The 694-nt window shown below is 47.7% G+C and overlaps 1 protein-coding gene across 1 annotated transcript; it reads right to left on the bottom strand.

The window, feature by feature from the left end:
- Positions 1–4: 4 nt before the first annotated feature.
- LOC126496171 (prefoldin subunit 5-like) lies at positions 5–477 on the bottom strand (the record flags this gene model as incomplete). Its single annotated transcript, XM_050133725.1, has 1 exon — positions 5–477. A coding segment is annotated over exon 1 (423 nt), but the record flags the coding sequence as incomplete, so codon positions are not given.
- Between the last annotated feature and the right edge of the window lie 217 nt (positions 478–694).

Raw genomic sequence — 694 nt, 5'->3', positions numbered from 1 at the left:
TGAGCTGCTGGATCTTCTGGCTCATCATTTTCATGACGGCTTGCTTCATAGCGTGCTTTTCCTGCAGAGCTGGCTGGACTTTCTCCATCTGCTTGGTGAGAAAGTCTATCTTCCTTTTGAAGAAGTCCTTGGCATCGTCAGCTGTCTTCTCCACGTAGTAGCCAGTTCCCACATCGATGAGCACGTGTGCCACGTCATGGAGCTTCCCAGGGACATACATAGAACTCGTCAGTGGGACCAGTAATTCTTTTCCCTCGTTGTTCTTGTTCAGCACGTTCAGACAGTCCTTGGCTTCCACATACTTGGTCTGTACCACCTTGAACTGAGCGATGGATGTGGACAAAAACTCCACTTCCTGGTCCGGCTGGTTCTTGAACATTTCCAGTTGTGGCAGATTCAGCTCCGTGATGTTAATCGACTGCGCCATGTTGGGAAGGAGAACTACCGGAGCGTACACTATTTTTCTTATTCTGAAACCATCCGTGAAGAGTTCTTATGGTGGCAGCAAACATGGTAAGGCTGTATAAAATGGGTCTACACAGCTGGTGTTGTGTAGAAGAGAATATGAATAGAGTTGGACAGATGCAAATCAGTGGGGCAGGGGCAATCACTATATCAGCAGGATGATGGCTAATGCAGCAGGCGCTCTGTGGTATTGGTACATTCTTCAGCATTTGTGGAGAAGCATGGTAAA

Source organism: Alexandromys fortis, unplaced genomic scaffold (assembly GCF_014885135.2).
Source record: "Alexandromys fortis isolate MF-2015 unplaced genomic scaffold, M_Fortis_MF-2015_v1.1 scaffold_1467, whole genome shotgun sequence".
Taxonomy (NCBI): Eukaryota; Metazoa; Chordata; class Mammalia; order Rodentia; family Cricetidae; genus Alexandromys; species Alexandromys fortis.
The sequence above is the reverse complement of the archived record's forward strand: the minus strand, read 5'-3'. Positions and strand labels throughout refer to the sequence as shown.